Here is a 19,248-nt window from a genome sequence, read left to right on the forward strand (position 1 = left end):
TAATTAAGGAACCTAATTATGGCTTTTTGCCTGCCGCCTTTCCTGTTGGATACAAAATCACAGATTTAACTCTTGAATTGTTAGAGTCCGCTGTTCAGCGAATTTCATACGAACCCATATTTAAATGTTTTGTTTGACGTTCGAAAAATAAACGTCGATCATGAAGTAACATTTCTGAGGGGATAAACAGCATGCTGGCATTTTCTATATAATAAAGGGCGAAAAATCATTTAAGGAAGTATTATATATATGCCATATTGAGTTATAATTGTTCGAGCTATTTCGTAAAGTATAAGAAGTGCAAAATATTTTAGAATAATTTTATTGCTTATTGTAATAGTGCATAACATCATTACTAATTAGAACACATAAATATTTTTGCGATACTCACCTTAAATGCATTCTGGCAAGTTTCACGCTAAGTGAATTTTAAATCAATCTATTAGCAATCAATGCATCTGTTTAAGAGAAAATGAATCAAATTCACAAAACAGGATGTGTATATATGTCGTATCATTGATTTAAAGTGGAATTGATTTAAAGGCGTTTGTTTTGTATTTTGAGAGTAAATTAAATGTTGTGCAACAAAACCGGCATATCAAACAATAAACAGCCAAAATTTCACACCTCTCATTCTTGCATAGGACGGATTTTGAAAGTTACGCGAATGTGTCTTCATCTTAGAGTGCGAATTACAGAATTACTTCTAAAGAATATTTTTAGATATTCGATGATTTGATGTATATAATAAAATGTGAAATTCAAACTTAAATGCTTTGTTGGGTATTTTTTTGATAATTTTAGGTCTGTATACACCAACCAGTGGAACTGCTTTAATAAGTGGTCTGGACATTCTGACAGAGACAACAAGAGCTCGCAGAGGCCTAGGTGTTTGTCCTCAGCATAATGTCCTCTATGACACGCTCACTGTGGAGGAACATCTGAAAATTTATGCTGCTGTGGGTATTTATTTTGTTGTATTATTATATCTTTTTTTTTGTAAAGAATACTTTTCAACAAAAATAATACTTATTGAGAGTTTTAGATAAACTATGCATTGATAACTTTTTTTTTATTTTAATTGAAAAGAAATTAATTTCGTAAAGGACAAGAACAGATTTGTTTAGAAATCATGGATATTTTCTTTTTCGTTGAATCAGTCATTCTGTACATTACAACAGACTACGATTTCAGAAACATAATCCAGTCAAAGACGAATATAATCAACCAAATCATTTAATTCTGATATCGAACATTAGTTTCTAATCTATCTTAGATTTTTATGGAAATATTCGTTGATTTCTGAAACTTAATATTAAATAAATAAATGAATATTATAAATGAAGTTTAACTGCATTTACTAGCATGTAATAACAGTATTACCTATCTTATTCTTTGATTCCGGGAACACTATTCTTGACATTCTTTTATTCTTAAGCCCATAATATTATTAATTTTTTAAATAAAAATGTTCATTTAGAAAAACATTTCGGTTGCAAAAATTCAGAGAGGCCAACTTCAATTGAAGAATTTAGAGCTATCACATATGTAGCATATGAAAGTGATGTGTACGCAGTTCCATTCACTCCAGTATCCGTTCATAAGATTCATTTTGTTCAGTTTTTCCTTTTAATCTTTCTGCTAGCAGATTTACATTGGTTTACCTGCAATTTTCTTCTTTAGTTTACCAGACAAGTGTTCTCGACTTTTCTTACTGTCTCCAGAAAAGTATTTTGGAACTTTCCAGTAGATTTGTCAGTCACTGTATTCTCAGTTCTGAGTTCAGTTAATAAATTGGTTTAGCTCTACCTGTTGCTTGTGTCATTGAGTTCTATACCATAGTATCTACGTGACAATATATTAATTTTAGATTAAATCTTTACTATGTATGCTTTTTCTATGAGATATTCTTAGTCCTAATATATACTATTTCCCAGGATATAAATATTTTACGAAAAAGCATTCGTTATCCGATTTGTTCGCAACCGGAATCAATTCTTTACATTATACATACATTACTTAAATTGTTATGAAACATTAAACTTAATTGGCATTACTAAACATGCAGATGTGCTATTTTTTCTTCTAAATTACAGATGAAAGGAGTTCTCTGGAAAGATCTGAATTCCGAAGTGACTGAAATTTTGGATATCATGAAACTGGCCGACAAGAAATCTGAACTGACCAAGAATTTGTCTGGTGGAATGAAAAGAAAATTAAGCCTCGGGATTGCCTTAATTGGTGGATCAAAAGTAGACTCATTTTCTGACTTGTTTCCAATCATTATAAGTATTAGATTAATTCATGACGCTACAATTGAAACAATTGTTTAAACATTATCACTTCAATACGTACTATCTATTTCTAGGTTTTGTTCTTGGATGAGCCGACTTCAGGCTTGGACGTGGAAGCGAGGAGAAATGTTTGGGACGCATTGTTGGAGATGAGACATAAACGGACCATCATTCTGACCACCCACTATATGGAAGAGGCTGATATTTTGGGCGACCGTATAGCCATCATGGCGGAAGGAGAATTGCAATGTTGTGGATCGCCCATGTTTCTCAAACAAAAATTCGGTGAGACCTTTTGAAGAGAAGAATGTAACTCTTTAAAGAATTGGAAAATTGTATTTAATCATTTTTATAGTGCTATCATTTAAAAAATATGTCACGCAATCGATAGAAGTAGAAAAGCATGATATAATTTAAAAAAATAAAGAAATTCCTTTAACTCTACTTAAACTCAGTTTTGAAATTTTAAACAAATCTATACTTATAATAAAGCTTAATGTGTGTGTGTGTGTGTGTGTGTGTGTGAGTGTTGGCGCTCTACAGGCCAGGTCATTTGACATACAGCTACCAAATTTGGGGTCCCTTTTTTTAAAATTTTAATTAGAATTTTAATTATTAATTAAAAACTAACTTTCCCGCCAAAAAAATCTTCCATTTTCGCCACCGCCAACTTTTTCGCCAAAAAAATCTTCCATTTTCCCCACCGCCAACTTTTTCGCCAAAAAAATCTTCCATTTTCCCCACCGCCAACTTTTTCGCCAAAAAAATCTTCCATTTTCCCCACCGAAGAATGAGTAAGGCTTCAGTTATTTTTTTCTCCCAACAGAATTGAGGCTAGGGTTAACATTTTTCGGCGGATTATTTCAAACGATTCTGTTTATTTTCTTAATGTTTTATGCATTTAAAATTAAACATTGTTAATTAATCCATGTTTCAGATTCATTCTGAAGTACTTTTGAATTAAAATAACACAGAATAAAGGAAATTAAACATGTATAATCTGCATAGCGTTACCCCAACTGGCGTAGAAAAATTCACGTATTTGCGTTAACGCAACTGGCGAAGAAAATTCATGCATGCGCATTGTTTTCTGACTGTTGACATGACAACCAACGGATGATTTAAATTATTTTTAGGTTAATTGTATGCGTTTTTAAGTAAATTGTATTTATGTTAGTTACATATTTTTGTATATACTTATAGTTTTAAGTACATCGTTTTTTAAGTAGTTTTTTTTAACCTGTTTTCAATGATTTAAATTATTTTTAGCTTAATAGCTTAGCTTTTGTAATTAAATTGTATTTATGTTAGTTATATACTTTTTTGTATATGCTTATAGTTTTAAGTACATCGTTTTTTAAGGAGTTATTTTAAACCTGTTTTCGACCGATTATTTTAAACGATTCATTTTATTTTCTTAGTGTTTGATGCATTTAAAATGAAACATTGTTAATGAATCGATCTGTTCATGATGAATCTGAGAAATTTTTGTTGACAAATTCTTGAGATATTACATAAATTAAGAAAGATATTCTTTAGTGCCCATAACGTTTAAACGCTCAGTGACTCTATTATCAGTAATCATAGTATTAAAAAATGCTTTGTTTCAGTAAAAAATATTATTATATTAATTGCAGATTAATCATTTACACTTTAATTTAAAGCATAATTTCTACGAGGGGTAGCAGAAAATTAGAGAGATACATATCACTCTATGACTGAAGGCCTTTATAATATTATGAGTGGATTATATGACTATAAAAATTTGAAGTTTTAAAATATTTTGCTGAAGAATCTATTAAAGTTGGAATTGCGTTAAATATTTAATTTTACGACTGGAAATTTTTGGCGAAATTTTTAAAAAACGCCAACAACGGCCTTGCGAAATGTTGAAATGCAAAGGAGCAGATGTTTAATCATAGTGCATAATAAAGATTGCCAGCTTTGGCGCGTTATCGCAACTTGGCGAAGAAGGGGGTTAAACTCCGGTTCAACCTATTTAATTAATAAAATTTAAACGAGCATTAAGATTGACGAACCGGCGAACCTCGTGTTCGAATTTTTTGGCAATCACTATATTTTCGCTATACCACGTATATGAGAAAGTAAAAAAGCATGAAATATTTTTTAAAAAAAATTAATAAACTCATTTAAATGCATCTAAACTCAATTTTGTAATTCCAAACCAATAATCAATCAATTGGAATAACTGCAGAAAGTTATATCCGAGTGTGTTAAGATTGTCATGAGACCAAGAGCTGTCCAAAATGCACCGTAGAACAAACTACTAACGATACAAATAATTAATTTTGAGAAGTTGCTGCATTAAAATTTTTCTCTGTTGTTTTGTAAAAACCGCCATATTTCAAAATATTCTGGAAGTATGAGAGTTGGAAATGTATGGCACTCCTGTCTGTGTGAATCCATTTTTATTGGCTGCCACAGGCTTATACACGGAACTTGTATCCTTACTTTGAATTCACAAGTCCGCTGCTGGACATTACCATTAAGTATTTGACATCCTGTAGATTGCATTGCTATCTGTCGTTCAATAATTTGTTCTTCCGTCTCTTTATTTAAATGCCAATCTTTTCTTTTGGATGTCTTGATGTAACTGTTTATTTTTGGATATATCTAAATACTACCAATGTATACGAAATTTGCTTAGTTTTGTAAATGTACGAAGGTAGATTTTTGATACGTGCTCGTAAAGCCTCTCTTATACAATTCCTCTAATACATAAATGTTTTTATTATCAACTCTAAATATTTAAACTTTATTTGGAAGTATTAATTTTGCATTTTATCAAGTACTTATTTTTTGAGAAATTCCTAAAAATATCCAAATCTCTTAAATTTGAATCATAACGTTAATTTTTTTCGCATTTAGTTTTTACAGTCTATACAGAAAATAACCTGCAAGTCAGCAATTCTTATACATTTCGCATTTTGGGGCCAGCTTTACTTTTGAATAATTGAAATTAGGCATTGCGCAGCCTGAATCCGAATAATATTGTTTGACAATTTTAGAAAGGAAAGAAAGAATTTAAAATCAGATTATAAATTGTAATTTATTAAGTCTCTTATCTGCATAATAAATTTAAATTTCACCTTATTTTTTGTAAATATTTTCCATCCCTTTAGGTACTGGGTATCACCTGCACGTTGTGAAGGATCAAAATTTTGATTTGCAAGCCTTGACTTTGCTCATCCAGAAGTACATCCCCGAAGCGAGTCTCAGAAGTGAGCTCGAGAAAGAAATCTCCTTCAGCTTGTCCACAAACACCGGCAACGAGTTCGGAGACATGTTTGAAGAACTGGAAAATCGTAAAAAAGAATTAGGCGTGCTGTCTTTTGGAATAACAATAACAACTATGGAAGATGTTTTCCTAAAGTGAGTGATGATGTAAATAATTTAAAAGTAAAATGAATTAATTGAAAAAAATCTCTTTTCTAATATGTCTAGAAATTCAGATATTCAGTTGGGTTGGGTAGTACTTAAATTTATCCAAAAAATATTGTTACGAACCTGTGATGCTGCTTCCCAGCATAGTTGGTTCCATAGGAGGTCCCAGAGCTTGGCGACACACTTGGCGACTATTTGGCGACTTGGCGATAAATTTGGCGACATTGGCGCCAAAATAGATTATACCCGAAACATCGAGAATTTTCCCGATCCGTCCATTAGGAACGGAGTTACGCCTCGAACGTTCCTGATTAGTTGAGAGGCTTCTAGCCCCGCCTCCTGAGACCTATAAAAGGAAGCACCCGCAGCTGCCGGGGGGTGGTGAATTGAGTCGTGGACCAGTGGAGTCGAAGAGTAGTCGGAAGCGATGGTGAAGAACTCGTCTTTCAAGGACTCGTCTTTTACATGCTCCCCAAATTTCTTGGATTTAATGAAAGTATATTTTGCATTACATGCCTACATTTTAAGATTTTTCTATCTAATATTTTAGGAATAATTTTTATTTATCACATCGTTTTGCAACTAAACGGTTTTATTATTTATTTATTTTGATTATTATCCTGTATTTCTGTATGTAATTTTGATTCATATCTTAAATATTTATTTAAGTTTTGATTATCTTAACAGGGTTTCGAATATTTCTGACATGAAGTATAATGCCCGTTCTGAAGAAGATAAACAGAGCGATAAGATCCAAGGTAAGAATAATCTTCTTCAATTTTTTTTTTTCTTATTTTGTTATGTTTCTGACTGCATTTTCCAACAAACGATATTACATCAAATTTTACTTATCAAAAAAATTTTAAAAACAAAATTTAACAAATAAGTCTTTTTTTTAAAGTTTTCTCATTTGAAGTAGCGCCATGTTACTTTTTCCTAGCTTTAAAGTAACTAATTTATAACCAATGACAAAATAAAACTAACAGCTAATAGGAAATGGCAAGCCACCACATCATTTATTATTAAATGTTAAACGTGTTACTGAATTTTTTGCAACAAGAAAAGGAATTTCATGAAATTAAATTGTTTCTGTTTTAAATATAGAATTTTACGGCATAATTAACATCTATTAATGTTATTTAAAATTAAATTACGTTCAAATACATCTGATGACAATCAGAACTAATTGACTACTCATGATAATAAACCTCTCATTTACTCGATTTATTATTGTCTGTAGGCAATAATATCGAATCTTTATGCAATAATAGTAAATTAGCCTCTAATCTTGAAACGATTTCACATAAATAAGTTTAAAATTGTGTCGATATAAATTAATTAAAATTTGATAGTGTGGTGAATAGCATATAAGCCAGTTAATAACTCTTCTACCCGAATGATCGTTTTGGTAAAATGGTTTAGTTACTGGACTGCTAACCACAAGGTCCCAGGTTCTATCCTGCGCGCATCCCATACCGCTTCATTGGTGACCCGGACGTGATTTGAACATGCAACCTTCTGATGCCATACCGCTTCAATAGCATTATTTCATTGGATTCTAATCAATATTGATATCTCAAGTTTTATGGAAATTTATGATCAAAGTAGAAAAGCATCTTGCACCTTTTGAAAAATAATTCAAAATATATAATCTAATTTTATAAGCTTAATTCATGTATTGTGAATGTATGGCATGTATTGTTTATTGAAATTATGTTTATTTTTAGATATCTACGGAGATTCACCTGGTATGAGGCCTCACCGCCATCCCATTAATCAATTTCTCGCCTTGATTAAAAAGAGATTTAATTATTCCAAACGTTTCTGGAGCATCCTCATTGTCCAAGTGGTTCTTCCACTCTTTCTGACCACCATCTGCCTTTACCTCATAAAGAACAACAGTTTTCAGTTCAAGACTACATTCAAACCCTTGAAGCTCGATATTAGCTCTGTTTACGGAGAAACTGATGGATTCTATTACAGCGACAAACCTCCACTTTCTGACTTATCAGATACTGTAAAAAATGTTTTCAAATCTAATCGGATAACCGTCCAGAAAGTTCCTGAGCCAACTCATTATGTTCTAGACTATGGTAAAAAAGATATTTCGAAGTACTTAAAAAATTTGATCGTTGGTGCAGCTGTTGATCAATATTCCAATGGCACATTGAATCTGACTGCCTGGTTCAATGGGGAGCCTTACCATGCAATATCAATGTCTCTTCTTCTGGCGCATACTGCTCTTTTGAAGAACGTGACAAATACTGGCAGTATTACATTGACGAATGCGCCATTACCAGTTCTCAAAGTGATGTATTCAAATGGGCAAGGCTTCATGGCCAGAATACTGGCCGGTATTTTTATACCTCTGGCTTTTGCTTATTTATCTGCTAGTTTTGTGTTACTTCCAGTACATGAAAGAATGACGAAGGCAAAATTGTTGCAGCTGATGAATGGCATATCAGGAACGATGTACTGGGGCGCCATGTTTCTCTGGGACTATGTAGTGTTTTTCATTATCTCCATGTTGTTCATCATTCCTTATGCCATTTTCGCAAACACTGAATTCTTCGGGAAGCACTCAGAATCTATAGGTAAACATTATTAATTTTTTTTTATCCTATATTCTAACTATATGTTTGCACAGTCCATCAAAAAATATTTGGACACTGGTTATTGTTCGCAATCTGCAATTTAAATTCAAGGGAAAATGTCATTCGATTTGAAAGAATGCCTCGTAAAATCTCGATCCAATAAAAGGTAGCGTTATGATCAAATTCTTTATTTACAGCTTTATTTACATAAATTTACAGTTCATCATCTAGTTTAAATGAGTTCTAAGTTAAATGATTTTTATTCGACACAACAAGGATAGTTCCTCGAATACTTCGGTGAAACCTCTTAAGAAAACAGCTAGCCGACTCGTAGCGTTCTCGCAAACAGGCGTAGCTCCAGGGATTCACCGAATCTTTTCGGGTGGAATTCTAGTCGGACACTCCGCTTTCTGCCTCAGTGTCCACAATCCTTCTCTTCCGATCTCCTCGCACTTTTATCCTGTTCCCACCCTCATTCACATCGGACCATTTTACCGGTTATCCAATAATCGTTCAGCAACAACTTCACTGGTCTACCGTCGACCGTGGGAATCCGTTGGGGAGCCACCGTCCACAATGTAAAGAATGCAGGTTTACATCTGTTTCAATTACAATGCAGGTGGGGTCCCTTATCTGGACTCGCACTAATTGCCCAGATGTCTTTACTTTAAAGGAGTTGACCACCTGGCACTTCTGGAAGCACTTACACTACGGTAGGGCGTCGCCATTGCTGATATTGCTGTCTGGATGCTAATTATGGAGCGTGGGAAAAGAAACGTCACCATGGTCATCAGGGAAGAAGCTGAATCATTACAGCCTTTTTTTAAAGTTAATAAATGGCATTCACATATAATCTCATCTACATATTTATTTTGGCATATTTTCGCATTTTGTAATTGCAACCTCTAATTTTCTTCTTGTAATTAATTCTGCATAATGATAACTTCACAACTATAAAAATTATAAAAATTTAGAAGAATTAATAAAAATAATAGAAGACATAGGAGAAAAGAGATTAAGAAATTGTTTCAATCTATGCAAGCATATCAAATAAATCATTCTATTCATACTTTTCTCCATTCAAATTTTCGGTTCAGTCGTTGGTATGATAACTCTTCTTTAAGAAAAAATAAATGTTTTTCATGCATAGCGTTATTACAGCTTTATTGTGAGGGAATTAGTTTAGGATTGAAGAGCGGTGTGCGGATATTTTTCTGATGGACTGTATTTCAATAAAATTATTTGATTAAAGATATTCATTAATATGTGCATATTTTTGAGACACTTTTAAGAGATTTTGAATACTTGTTTCATGACTTTTCAATTGTTTGTATCCAGAGAAACAAAATATACGGTTGCTATGTCTATTTCGCTCAATTTTAATTATAATTTTAGTTTGAATATATTAAATCAGTAATTAATCTGCAACAATCAATGTAGATTTAATGGAGACATTCAAGTCTTTCAGTATTCTTAAATCTTGGCATTTTATAAAAAGTTGATGGCGCAATCTGTAGAAGACTGCAATCCATCGTCAGATTATTGTAATATAAATGATAAAAATCCTTCATGAAAGATAATTAGGAAAGTATTATATTATTCCATGCATTTATATAAAAGCTCTGATCACCTGTTTAGAAAATTGTTTTTATTATTAATAGCTATCAATTTAGAATTCCAAAGGTGTCAAAAATCTTTTTTCATATAGAAGCCTCCATGCAGCCAAAAAACTTTTCAAATGCTCTTAATTCATCAACTAAAAAATTCATCTTCTTTTTCTTTGAAAAATTTAAATTTTTATTAAATAATATTTATTCGGGTTTTTTTTTTTTCATTTTACATTGTTATTAAGTAATGCAAAAATTTTCAGAATTAAAAGTTTTTCCTGAAATATTTAATTTTCTCGCATACCATTAATATTATTTTTAGATTTATTAGGAAAACTGAATCTGTACTATTTATACTAATCACTTCGAATAAGTATTTTAGTTAAGCAAGCTTATTAATTCTATTTTCTGCATATACTGATTTAATCCTCCCGAATAGTTTTCTAATGTTTCACCTCTCTTATTTTATATCTACTTTAATTTATATCTATCAAGTTGAATTTCCCTCCTTGTTTTCTAGGTGCAGCTATTGTACTTATGCTGCTTTACGGCTGGGCCGCAATTCCGCTTAGCTATATAATATCATTTTTATTTCAAAAAGGAAACACTGCATTCTCTACTGTAGTAGCTTTGTGCTCAATTATTGGTTAGTATCAATTCAATTCCACAGTCATACTATAAACAAATCTTTATATAAGTAATTTTTTTAAATCTAAAATGTGCAAAATATTATTTTTAGGTGTTGGTTGCTCTTCCATACTGAATTCTATACTACTTACAATTCCATTTGCGGAGGTCACCAAAAGGCGTATAAATGAAGCCATATGGGCTCTCCGTATTGTACCAGCGTTCAGTCTTTCTTCGGGAATCTCTAATCTTTTCGGAGTTGCTTTTGATAACGCGTTTTGCGAAACTGTGCCGCCGGACGCACTTGAACTGAATTGCAATTCGTCCACTATCGACAGAAATAATCCGATATTCAAATGTTGCAAAAGTAAGTTTTCTTAAATCTGTTTCGATTTAATGGCACGAGCAGACATGTACAATATTTTATGCTTTCTTATTTCAGATAACCCTGGAGTGTAACAATACGAAATGTAATTCAATAATTTAATTTTTTATAACTACGCATAATTTTATATTCTTAAATAAAAATTTGGTTGTGTGTCAATTAGTTATGTACAATTTATTAGGAAACGTATTTATAATCAAAAGATATAATACATTCTTTCGTTTGGAAACTTTCCAATAAATAAAAAATATTTCAAACTAAAGCTGCATTTTTAATTTTAAAAAATCTTAATAGTATATGACGCTGATTATTTTATTTTACAAAATTTGCAAATTTATTTTGTCTTTATGGTTCGAAGTTACTGAATGATGCAATATTTTGCCGATATTTTAATGATTATCATCTCAGTCACACTAAGCAGCAGAATAATGCTCAAACAATGTTCAATTTTTTTTTATTTTTTTTTTCATTTTCTAATCGAATACTGATAAAAAAAATTCATCTTTTGTAAGAGATGTTTAATAAACAATTTGCATTGATAGGCTTGAGGAGTTAATTTCAATTAATAGGAAAACAGTTTTTTCAAATATGCTTCGTTTGCAGTGTTTCACATTTAAAAAGATATAATCTAGTTTTAATTAAAAGAAACTCTATTCTTCTTAAAGCAAAAGAGGCGCGCTTTTAATCAGCAGAAAATGTGTATATGTTGCTATAAATCTGTGAAAAATTATGCACGTGTTTCTATTGTTAATATATCCCCTACGTTTTGTATTTTAGCCTTCATATAATGGCATGAAATCATTTTATTATTTAATATTACAATCACGATAGATGAACAATCACTGAATAATAAAAATAAATGATGAACTTAGTCAAAAAATAAATTACGGCTGCTGTTTCGAGCATAACAAATTTACCATTGACTAATCCATACAGGGAGTATATATTTATGGCGAATTATATAGCTAAAAAAAATGTCAGTAAAAGAAAAATTAGGTGTTTTCTCGAGACAAAACCTTACATCAAATTTGTAACTATTAATTTACATAAGATAACAAAAGACATCCTTATATCTTTGATTACTTGTCATTTTTAAATCTACAGTGTATTTATAAATGAATATCCCAATTTTGTAAGGCATGGAACGAAAAATAGAAAGAAAATATAACCTTATTGTTCATCAGAAATTACAAATAACTGTTGTTAAATTCAACGCAGTTATAAATGTTCATTATAAGCATCTCTAAAATTACGAACGATACAATAATTCACCCCATACTCTTTCAGCATCTCTGATATGGTGCAGGTATGCATGCCTTAAATTTATCTTATTTATGCATATCTAAAATTATAAGTTGGTAGCGAGAAAGCAAACAACTGTTATTTGATATAGAACCAGAAAAAAAATCAAATATCGCCACGCACGCGCCACACAGAACTGTCTGCATCCTTTCAGAATTTCACACCAAGCAGGCAGAAAAAATTGTGGGACGATTTACAACACTGCCTCCATATCCTTCACATTTCTCGAGAGGGATCAGATTGAACACTTATCACTTCTTTGAATTTAAACTTTTAACTGTTTTTTATAATTTCGGATGGAAATTAAGATTGTACTTTGTTTTGCCTTATTTAAACAATAATTACGCCTGTATTTAAACAATAATTACGAAACAAGAATAAACTGAAATCCAGGCTATTATTTATAAATAATTATTGTGATTCGCTAAAAATAATGTATCGTATTGGCTTTATTTCATAAAATATCAGTTAAATTATTTTTAAGTTCATCTTTGAAAGCATATTTAAACAATATAAAGATATGTTCTACTTTTAAAGGCAAATGTGGAGACGAGTGCCTGCATCAAGTGAATCCCTTTGGTTGGACCGACAACGCATGCGGTCGAGACATGTTCATGTTGTCTTTCGACGGCTGCCTCTTCATCACTGTTTTACTTCTTTTGGAAGTCGGGGCCTTAGCCTCTTTATATCGTGTTGTGAAGTCCCAAATGCGGAAATTCAGGAAGACTGTCGATAACCTGGTGACTCAAGAGAGCATTATCGAGGATTCAGATGTGCTCGAAGAAGAAGAAAGGACTCTGAATGTGATAGAGGCTCATTCTGTATACGGCGAAGAAGCTTTGCTGGTCTCGGAGCTGACGAAAGTGTACAAAAACTTTTATGCCGTGAATCACTTGACGTTCGGCATTCACCAGGAGGAATGTTTCGGCCTGCTTGGTGTGAACGGGGCTGGGAAGACGAGCACTTTCAGGATGCTGACGGGAGACTGCCACCCGACGGAAGGGAATGCTTTTATACAGAATGTGTCCGTGAGGAAGAATCTGAAAAAGGTAATTTTTTATAGAATTTAATATTTGCTTTCTTAAGTGAAATGTGATTTTTAAAATTAAGAATTGGTATTACTGTGCTGATGTTGAATCTAGAGGAATATGTACAACATTTCCCAAAAATTGCTATAAAGTAGTGTTTGAAATATTGATTTGAATTTTTTTTATTTCTATAGTTTCAATCATATCTCGGTTACTGTCCACAATTTGATGCCCTGATTGATCGCTTGACTGGCCGAGAAATGCTCATGCTCTTCGGTCAGCTGAGAGGTTTGACCAGCACCGAACTAGAAGAGAGGATCAACAAACTGATTAAAATGACAGATCTCACAAAGCACGCAGATAAACAGACTCGATTTTATAGGTACGAAACTGACTTCGATTTTTTCAAAAATACCTTTTGTTTTTCTTTGGACTGAAATGCGATTGTTTACTCTTTCGCATTTGGAAAAAGTAATTCATTTCATTTATTATGTGATTAGACTTTGAGCTAAACGCAAGAATTGTGTCGTAATTTATGTATAATTTAAATTTGTTCCACATACATTTCTCCTTTCCTAATATTTCAATTTAAGTACTGTAATTATAAGTTTTAAAATTGTAATAATAAATCTCAAAACTAATCATTTTTCCATTGTTTGTAATAGTTCCTCAAAAGACAGGAAACGTGCAAATAGTAAAAAGTCGCAATTAAATTTTTAGTCAGCATCATTTATTTATTACTTATCTTGCGCTCTGCATGGCATAAGGTTTTCAAATTCTGTATCTATCTACTTCATCTAAGTAATATAAATTGTATTTCATCTAATACTACTATTTAATTTTTTTTCCTTATAAATTAAATGTAAGGATAATAATTTAGGAATCTTTATATGTGTGTAGTTTAGTTTAATTATATTAGCGTCCCATTTTAAAGCAACACTAGGGCTATTTTGCGACAGATCTCGTCATTTTGAAACGCGGTCAGATGGCGAAGGCGACACCTGAGCTAGCAACTCCCTCTCCAAACTTCCACACCAAACCAGTGGGTGGACGTTTGGCTTCGACGGAATTAGCATGCACCAGACACGCTTACACGACGGCTCTTCGGTGGAATTGGATCTCGAACCTGAAACATCACCACTAGACCACCGCGACGCATTTATTGTTGCGTAACATCTTAAATATAAATGATTGCTATAAAATTATATAATCATCATGGAGTAGATTTAATTTTGCTACAAATCCCAAACAATTTCTAAATAAGCAATAACATTTTTAAAAATTAGATATTGTCTTCGTTACGAGTGATTGCGGAAAAAAAGATGTATGTTTTAAATTATATAAGGCAATACTTATCTTTTCAGTGGAGGAAACAAAAGAAAATTGTCCGTAGCTATCGCTCTGATTGGATCGCCGCCTTTGATTTTGTTGGACGAGCCTACTGCAGGGGTGGATCCCGTGTCTCGCCGCAAGATATGGGGAATTCTCGCTCAAGCTCGAAATAATACAGGAGCAGCCATTTTGCTGACGACTCATAGGTAAATTCTTTTGAACAGAGATTATAATCCTCGTAACTGTTTATATTTACATATATATGCACTACACACACACACGCAAGCACGCACGCACACACACACACGTGTGCACAGAACTACTTCAATAAAATGATACAATTAAAATGTTTTTTTGTATATAAAGCAGAGTATATGTAAGAATTCCTTCTACAAATGCTTTCGTTCAGTCTTGAAAGGTTAGTAAACATGCTCTTCACAACGAGATAAAGACTACTGTAAACTTTTCAAAGTCTAAAAGTGAATTAAAAGATTGCTTGGAAATGAAGAAAGTTTTTGACATTTTTCACTGTGTTTTCTAAAAATTTTACCTTATAAAAACGGTTTTTACTTAATCTGAAAATTTACAAAGTTAGTTTTTCAGTGATAACAATTTAATTTCCATGCAATTTTTCTATAATTTTCATTTTTTTTTTTTTCAAAATTAATGTTGTATGCAATTTTTTAATTTTCCCCTGAGAAATTCAACCAAATTCTTTATGCCATCAAATCATGCTTAATTTATTGCATGTTAAAATTATGGTAAAAAATTCCGTTGATCATTGTCTCCAAAGTAAGACTATCATTTATTATTTCATGGTCAACAAATGTTAATATGAAGATGCTATTAAGCTTTTTTAAATAAGCAACGCTATAATTTCCTTTTTAAACACAGTTTTTTGAAATTATTTGAATTTCTTTTGTTATTTTGTGATAAACAGCAGCTTAATTTTCTCATATTTTAGTACTTTTAACGGTCATAATTAGCTTATCATAAATCTTTTTATTATTGTTTTTATATTTCGAATTTGTTGTAAAATTGTTATTTCATTTGAGAGTATCTTTTAAAATTTATATTGTGTTGTGTTATATTTACTGCAATCCATTGTACATAAATCAACATTTCTTCTTAGCTTGCATATGAAATCAAGATTTTGGTATAATATATATATATGTAATTCATATATTTTTCTAATATGGTTAAATAATTATGGTTGATATTGTAATATCATTCAATTCGTATTCTTTTCTAAAGTTTTTAATCACACCTTTTTTCTTCTGTTTTTAAAATTAAAGTGTTAAAAGCTTGTGTATTTCTAACTTTGAAGTAACTATTATGGTTTTGCTTTAAAAATATGAAATGTTAAGATTATACATTCATAATGATTTAATTTACCTATCACACTGTTTTCAGTATTTCAAGATTTTATAATTTATATTGATTATTTTTTTATTCATAACAGAAATGATTTTTTTACCTTTTAATACTCATAGAAATTGGTATTATATAATTTTCTATTTTTCAACATATATATTTTGCACTTTAACGATTATTTCATACGATTATGATCGGAATGGTACCATAAAGCAAAATACTTCAATTTATTGGTCAAAACATCAACATAATCTTTGTACCTTTCTAAGTTATCTCCTCCAACTAGAATGCACATCTGCCCACGATTTTTCCGATCATCGTAACATGCTTTAAGTTCGATTTTGTTAATCCTTTTCAAAGTCCATAGCGAGTTTTCTTTTACCAAACTAAGAATTCAAAATGGCGTCCATGAAGAGGCAAATTCGATTTTGGAAATTTAAAAAATCACATTGCGCTATATCATGTGAATACGAAGATTGTAGAACAGTATTTCTTGAATGTTTGGTTAAAATTTATGAATAACAATTACATGTAAAACTCATAAGTTCTCTCTTTGCATTTCAGGCTAATTTTGACGAATTTCTTCAAGCATACACAGAAAATAATGATCTTTATTGGGTTTTTTGAGCAACTTTAGTAGGAATTCATTATAACATTAGTAGGATTTCATAACGTCATGACAACCAAAGAAATCAATCAAAATCACTTTAATTTTTGAGCCAATTTGTCGTGGTCTTTTCGGTTTTTCACTTTTCAAATGTCATTCACTTGATTGTTGAGTTGTTTCGAATCTAAAGATTATCGCCAAAGTTCATTACCGGTAATACTGCATTTATCAAAGGAATCTTCTTGAAAAAGTATCTCTCATATTACTTGAGCTTGTTGTTTTTGGAACAAAGTCAAAGTTCTTGGAAGAACTCGATATTCGACGGGTCCCAGTTTTAAAACAATATTTTAAAATTGCTTTACAAGACCCAAATAATACAGTAACTCGCTCAATAAATCTATTATTGTGAGACAATAATCGCGCAGGGCCAATGCTCTGACTTTATCGATATTTTGATAGCTAGTCAATTTATGATCTACCAGATCGCGGATCACCTACGATGGAATAAAATTTTGAAACAATTTTATACTAATCAAATGCTTTTACTTTTGACAAACAATCTTCTTAAAAGTTTTTTTTTTTTTTTTTTTTTTTTGCAACATCACAATTGTTTTTTTGGAGCAGAAATTTAATTGCGAAAATAATTTTTCATGTATTTTGTAATCAATAAAGTGAAAAATTCTTCTATCTATAAAATTAAATTTTTAAACGATGAAAAATAAATCCTGACTATTGCCAGTATGTTTATAGAATTCATAAAAATTTCTTATAAAGGTTTTCAGACGATATCTTGTATAGATGTATTTTAAATAAAGCATTCTTGGTATTTTTCTTTCCCATCCGTATTTAAATTATTGTTAAAAAAACTATGGAAGCTTAAAATCAGGGTTTTTTTCTGAAATTTAATTCTGCAGAGCACTTTTCTCATGAAATCCAACTTTAATTAAAATTTTTATTAAATAGAAATCAAAAATCTAAAAATATTTTATCATGATTGACTCAATTTTATGATTTTTCAGAAATCTAGTATATAAAAAATTGATTGAAAAATTAATTAAAAAAATTCTATTGTAACAAACCTGAAACAGGTCAAACTATGATAAAAGAGAAATAAAGATAAAATATATTAGCGCAAGACGTTTCGATAAAAATTAATAAGAATATTTTCGTGTTTACAGCATGGAGGAAAGCGAAGCCTTGTGTAACCGATTGGCTATTATGGTTAACGGCCGTTTTCGATGCCTTGGCTCCATTCAGCAACTGAAGACCAAGTACGGTCAAGGATATACATTAATAATCAAAATGAAAAGAGAAGACCAAGAAAATATTGAGAGTATTACAGCTATTAAGACACATGTTGAAAGTAATCTGCATGGAGCAAATCTGAAAGATGACCATCAGGTAAGGGATAATATATTCTAAATTCAATAATTGTTTTCAAAATGAACTGTAAAAACCCTATTTAAAATTTGCGTTTAATTATCTTTACCTGTTTGAGATATTTGCCTTTTATAACACTGTATTAAATTCAGCAAATGGCATGCATGTTAACAAAAATAATTATTAATTTCTTTCAGTTCGTGAAATAAACACAAATTAGAAAATGAAATAAATGGTCCATCAATATGTCCTATTTGTTTTTACTCCTTTTGTTTATATATTTTTCAAGATAATCTCAACTTCTGTTCCAGTGTATGCTAAATGCCGTTTCTCAAAATCTAAGATCTGCTTTCGTTCTTTCAATTGATAACTTCAGAGAATAATGATGTTCAAATTGTTATACATGATAGCTGTGAATGGCTCATTATTGCGAAATTTTCCTCGAAGTTATTTTAAAAGGAGACAAATTTTCAACTCAAAATGAACTAAAAGCGTTGTTTCCGAAAATGGTTTTCACTTTTATATACTAAATGTATTTCATAATTTATTTTTGTACAAATAGTATAGTGTCCGAATTCTGCCCTGAATTTTTATTTCTGATTTTTTTTTTTTCAGTTTTTGTTGCTCTAGCTGTTTTAATTTCAAAATGTGTAAGAAAATTTGAGTCATAATCTTAATATATATAAATTACGTGTCACGTTGTTTGTGCGCGATGGACTCCTAAACTACTTAACCGATTTTAATCAAATTTGCACACCGTGTGCAGTTTGATCTAACTTAAAAGATATTATAGCCCTTTTTTTGAATTTTTAATTAGAATTTTAATTATTAATTAAAAACTAACTTTCCCGCCAAAAAAATCTTTTCATTTTCCCCACCGCCAAATGAGTAAGGCTTCAGTTTTTTTTCAACAGTCATGAGGCTAGGCTTAAGATTTTTCGGCTGATTATTTGAAACGATTCTATTTATTTTCTTAATGTTTGATGCATTTAAAATTAAACATTGTTAATTAATCGATCTTTCAGATTCATTCTTAAGTACTTTTGAATTAAAATAAAAAAGAATAAAGGAAATTAAAAATTTCTAATCTGCATAGCGTTACCCCAACTGGCGTAGAAAAACTCCCGCATTTGCGTTACGTTTCGAATCCGAATGTTCGAATTATTTATGATCCTATCCGAAAACGTTTCTCAGGAATAAGATATCATTTTCCATAATTATTTTTTAATGCATACAATAAAAAAAGTGGTAGAAAGCTTCTCACTCTTTTTCAATAATTGTACAAATATATTTTTTTTCATTATTTTTATTCA

General features: G+C 31.1%; 1 protein-coding gene across 1 annotated transcript in view; it reads left to right on the forward strand.

Moving 5' to 3' along the window:
- Positions 1-19,248, forward strand: part of LOC129965771 (phospholipid-transporting ATPase ABCA1-like) — a 48,779-nt gene that overhangs the window by 25,573 nt on the left and 3,958 nt on the right. The window contains exons 11-22 of the mRNA XM_056079946.1: positions 805-959; positions 2,097-2,252; positions 2,369-2,579; positions 5,438-5,687; positions 6,387-6,457; positions 7,427-8,293; positions 10,421-10,546; positions 10,640-10,894; positions 12,752-13,263; positions 13,437-13,624; positions 14,607-14,780; positions 17,734-17,956. Coding sequence (XP_055935921.1) covers positions 805-959; positions 2,097-2,252; positions 2,369-2,579; positions 5,438-5,687; positions 6,387-6,457; positions 7,427-8,293; positions 10,421-10,546; positions 10,640-10,894; positions 12,752-13,263; positions 13,437-13,624; positions 14,607-14,780; positions 17,734-17,956 — 3,188 coding nt within the window. The remainder of the gene's footprint in view (positions 1-804; positions 960-2,096; positions 2,253-2,368; positions 2,580-5,437; positions 5,688-6,386; positions 6,458-7,426; positions 8,294-10,420; positions 10,547-10,639; positions 10,895-12,751; positions 13,264-13,436; positions 13,625-14,606; positions 14,781-17,733; positions 17,957-19,248) is intronic.

This window comes from Argiope bruennichi, chromosome 4, assembly GCF_947563725.1.
Source record: "Argiope bruennichi chromosome 4, qqArgBrue1.1, whole genome shotgun sequence".
In the NCBI taxonomy this organism is placed as follows: Eukaryota; Metazoa; Arthropoda; class Arachnida; order Araneae; family Araneidae; genus Argiope; species Argiope bruennichi.